Source organism: Lolium perenne, chromosome 3 (genome assembly GCF_019359855.2).
Source record: "Lolium perenne isolate Kyuss_39 chromosome 3, Kyuss_2.0, whole genome shotgun sequence".
NCBI classification, from domain to species: Eukaryota; Viridiplantae; Streptophyta; class Magnoliopsida; order Poales; family Poaceae; genus Lolium; species Lolium perenne.
Window position 1 is genome coordinate 64657583 of NC_067246.2, and position 4948 is coordinate 64662530.

Here is a 4948-nt window from a genome sequence, read left to right on the forward strand (position 1 = left end):
ATGGGATGGAGTCATACGCCACTTCATGGGAGAGAGGGAAGGCGAACGAGGTGTTGGGCGCATCGGGACCAAGCGACGAGAGGAAGGGGCTCTTGTTTACACATGATCATCTAGGCACTATTGCATGCACCCCTTCCGCCGATGTTGGTGCTAGCTAGGGAGTGCCGATGTGGTCAGTTTGCTCGAGTAAGGACTCTCATCGGGGACCATGAAGTGGCGGCAAGGCACATCGTTTGTAAATATGGGTTTTTCGGAACTGTCGCTGCCACTCATAGTATTTATACATGCGCTGGGGAAGGCAAGAAAGTTGCAAAACGATAAGAACAACAAGCAGGAAGATGAAACCTTACTGAACCATGTTCATAGTTCACACTGAACACACACATTTACTAAAACCTAAATGCGTGTAGTATATCTTACATGGTTGTATTATACGAATCGTGTGTGATTTCCTTGATTCCACGAATCACCTGCATCTGATTCTTTTCGTGATCAAAAGTGGTCTTTTGCAAAGCACATGGATCAGCCCATCTGTGTGAGATTGGGGAGGGGGGCCGAAAAAGCCTGGTATGTACTAGTGTCTCACACAATGAAGTATGGATTAACGACTGGATTGAAATTAAAATCGCTACATGCATGATTCCCATCCAATTGTATGTTGCATGTCTTATTTTCCTGGCTAATTAAGGCATGTAACATGAACCTCGAAATTAATCAAACACACAACAATGGAGACATTCTCATACATATACAACTTTAAATTTTTATTTTCTCCTTGTCTCCAGCGAGCTAGATTGCCCTTAGATCATGGCGTTCTTCTTGTTCATCACCTCCTGAATCATAGTCCCGAGAGTCTCGATTTTCATTGGTTTGTCCACAAACACATCGGCGCCAGCACTCATGAACGCCTCCATGGCATTCTCATCAGCTGATACCCCAACAATCATCACATCAGTTTCTCCCAGAGCACGGATCTTCTTAACTGCCTATCAGGTAGAAGATGTTTTTCTAAGGTGATCAGTAATATTCAGGCAAAAAGATACATATTATTCATACATAAATAAATAAATGGGAAACTAGTTAAAATACCTCAGGTCCAGACATTATGGGCATGTTCTTATCACACAAAACAATGTCAAACTTCTTCCCTTCAAGGAAAAAATCAAGAGCTTCTTTCCCATTATTAGCCACAACAATCTCGCAGTTAAACATGCGTAACATCGCAGAGAGAATGAAGGCACAAACTCGAATGTCCTCAACAATCAATGCCTTCACGGGAGATCCATGGGTGTTGGATACCATGTTCGCACAAACGAACTGCAAACAGAGCAAAGAGATTAGCTATTTCGTATTTATGCCTAATGTTTGCAGACGATTGTTACCAGTATTTTAAAGAAGAATAAATAATTAAACCATAATATCAATTAATAAATCATAGATTATGACAAATAATTATTACAAATAATCTGTTTAGTTAAAGTATGACAAATTTATTTTTGCAAAATCATGCACAATAAACTCAAATCATGAGATGTATATATTGAATGATGTACACATTGTTATTATTTAATCCGTATCTACTAATTTATCATAAGGTTCGTCACAACAAGAAAAAATTAAGCTTACATATACAGGGATAAAAGAGCATAAAAAATAGATGGAAAACACACACAAATAATAATGTACTTGGGCTCACGATTATTGTAAAGATTGTGCTACACATGGATAATTCCCCATGTTATTTACTTCAAAAAGTAGCACCCAAACAACATGAAGATTACCACGACATAAAAAATAATAACATGAAAATGGCAACACATACGCAAATATGGATGCCAAAAACAGCAGAAACTATGTGATGCAAAGATACGAATGCACTAGGTCCATCAAACACATGTATGGAAACTCAAAGCCTGGAGGGACAGAAAATACTACATGATGATACAAAACAAGGCCTAAAAAGAAAGAATAGGGACCTTAAAACTAGCTAAAGATCTTGATCGAGAAGGATGTAGCTCTCTTGCTGCTTGAAGCTTTGGGGTTGTGTCCCTTGAATTAACTCTATGCAAGGTATTTATAAGGAACCCAGGGGAGGCGTTTCCCCAAAGCTCCCGATCTCCACCATCCATTCATAAAACTATGGGTTCACAATTTCACATGTGCAAATATCTGCACCGCCGCACACCAACATACAAAATTGGGAGATCAATACTGATATATTGTTTGTAGTATTGTGATTAATGTTCTATATATATCCATCTTCTAGAGATTGTAAGGAACCGATTTTTACAAGAGGATATGTGTGCCAAAAGATATATATGGCTTCAAGGATTGCCTATTATAGCCACAATTTCGCAATATCTATCTATATCAATGTGGCGGCATATCTAGATACCACAACAGGGTCACAATTCATTTATTTATTTCCATTAACAACACCAGGTGGAAGTTCATCTGTATTAGGTGATATAGTGGCGATTATTTTAATTATGGCGGGAAAATAATATAATGAACTTGGCCAAGATAGACATCAGCGTTTAATGAAGATTATTTTGCATCCGGTACATTACAGACCGATACATCTCAAAAGTATCTATAATTTTTATGCTCCATGCTTGTTTTACACCAATCCATATATGTTTTGCTCAAACTTCGTTGCACTTTTATACATTTTCCGGCACTAACCTATTAACAAGATGCCAGAATGCCAGTCCCTGTTTTATGCTGTTTTTGTATTTCAGAAAAGTTGTACAGGAAATATTCTCGGAATTGGATGAAACAAAAGCCGAAGTCAATATTTTCCTGTAACGAAGACAGAGTTCAGAGGGGAGTCGAAGGGGGGCAGCAGGGCGACAACGCCAACCCTAGGCGTGGCCTAGCCCTGGCCCGCACCTAGGGGTGGTGTGGGCCACCCTGGCCTCTACCGACATCGCCTCTTCTCCTATTTATTCACGATCTCGGGAAAACCCTGGATACGCGAGCCTCCATCCACAAAAAGTTCCATCGCGGCCGCCATTGTATACCCTAGCTAGGGAGGGTTCTGAAGCTCTTCTCGTCAGCCTGTTGCAGGGCAAATGATCGCCGGAGGCATCTAGATCGCCATGCCAGCCTCCGAAGTGATGCGTAAGTAGTTCATCCCTGGACTATGGTTCCATAGCAGTAGCTAGATGGTTATCTTCTCCAATTTGTGCCTCATGTTTAGATCTTGTGAGCTGCCCTTTATGATCAAGATCATATTTATGTAATTATACATGTTGTGTTTGCTAGGATCCGATGAATATTGTATAGTATGTTGAGGTCGATTATATATTCATGTCATATGTTATATGTGATCTTGCATGCTCTCCGTTGCTAGTAGATACTCTGGCCAAGTAGATGCTTGTGACTCCAAGAGGGGGCATTTATGTTGGATAGTAGGTTCATGCCTCTAGTTTTCTGGAAGAGTGACAATAACTTCTAAGATTGTAGATGTGTTGTTGCTACTAGGGAGAAAACGGCAATGTTTTATCCACGTTTAATTCTATTGTTTGCTTTACACACATTGCTTAATGCGATAATCTATTGCTTGCAACTTAATACTGGAAGGGATTCGGACGATAACCAGAAGTTGGATTATTATTCATAGACGTAGTTGGATTACGGTCTATGTGTTATGTTGGAATTCCCAAACGAATCTTATACTAATTATTTTGTCATGTATGGTCGATATTCTGTCAATTGTCCAGCTGTAATTTGTTCACCCAGCATGTTATTTACCTTTATGGAGAGACACCTCTAGTGAACTGTGGATTCCGGTCCTTTCCTTTACACTCATAAATTCATCAACCGCAATCCTGCTCTGTTTACTTACTGTAAGCTCTATTCTGTTTAATTATAAAAACATCTTTTTCCATTCGATACGTCTAATCCTTTGTGTTCAGCAAACCGGTGAGATTGACAACCTCACTGTATGTTGGGGAAAAGTATTGTGCTTGTGTTGTGTGGAGGTTCCACGTTGTTGCTGACGCCGGTAGTGCGCCCTACCACTAGTCAGATAGCAACACGTTCAGAAGTCACACCTCTCTCCTATTGGTCGATTAAACCTTAGTTTCTTACTGAGAGAAACCTTGCTGTTGTGCTCATCACACCTTCCTCTTGGGGTTTCTCAACCTCTTCCACAACAAGAGCCACCAAGATTGTCTAGCGCCATCACCGGAGCAACATCACGGACCCATCACAGATTTTCTTAATTTGACAACTACAATTGCATCCTAATATAATCGACTCGTTGAGTTGTCGGCTTAATGGAAACCTGAGAATTTACAAAAACTGAATAACTTTGTGAAGAGAAGTGTCATGGTGATTTAAGATCCAACAAACATTGTTTATTCATAAGTACACTACATGCCTTCACACACGGCTGAAATGTCCCTTCAAACACGGTTTACCCAACCATCACTGGGTGATGGCTATGAAAATATCCATAATTCTCCATGTTTAACTCACATTTTAAGTCAAGGAAATGACTAAAAATCTCACTATCCTTGCTGGTAATGACTAGTTATTGGAAAGATATGCAATCTTTTGTCCTAATCTGTGTTGTGCAGAAAATGACAATCTTGAGGTGAAATTAGGAGAAATTATGGAAGAATATCACGTTGCCTACACAACAATGCAAGTTTGGGTCGAATAGATGGTTCCAGAGAGTTTAACGACATGCGGTACGGGAGAAGCCCGCTCATACCGTCCACCCGTACCATGTTGCATCGGCTCCGCAATGTCAAATGCAACAACTTTTGTGAATCGACCTATATATTTCGGACTCTACCCACCGCGTAGAGAGCCGCCATTCTCGGATTGCATCACAACACACCCAAAAATAGATCCACAACTTCACCATCGCCATTGTTCATCCTCTCCAAATCCATAGCCATAGCCATCATCTTGTACTTGAGATCTCCTTGTGATT

At 40.2% G+C, this 4948-nt stretch overlaps 1 protein-coding gene across 1 annotated transcript; it reads right to left on the bottom strand.

Annotated features, from left to right (window-relative positions):
* Window positions 1-800: 800 nt before the first annotated feature.
* Window positions 801-1302, bottom strand: LOC127338234 (two-component response regulator ORR42-like). The gene is made up of 2 exons (XM_051364437.2): window positions 1090-1302; window positions 801-986 (listed from the first exon to the last, which is right to left on the bottom strand). The coding sequence occupies exons 1-2, from the start codon at window positions 1300-1302 to the stop codon at window positions 801-803; spliced, it is 399 nt and encodes a 132-aa protein (XP_051220397.1).
* Between the last annotated feature and the right edge of the window lie 3646 nt (window positions 1303-4948).

What these genes read in the sequence shown, in the direction of transcription:
- LOC127338234 (XM_051364437.2), bottom strand. Translation starts at nt 1,302, where the DNA reads ATGGTATCCAACACCCATGGATCTCCCGTGAAGGCATTGATTGTTGAG. An exon ending in CCATAATGTCTGGACCTGAG is followed by an intron (nt 987 to 1,089) that starts GTATTTTAACTA and finishes TCTACCTGATAG; the next exon opens with GCAGTTAAGAAGATCCGTGC.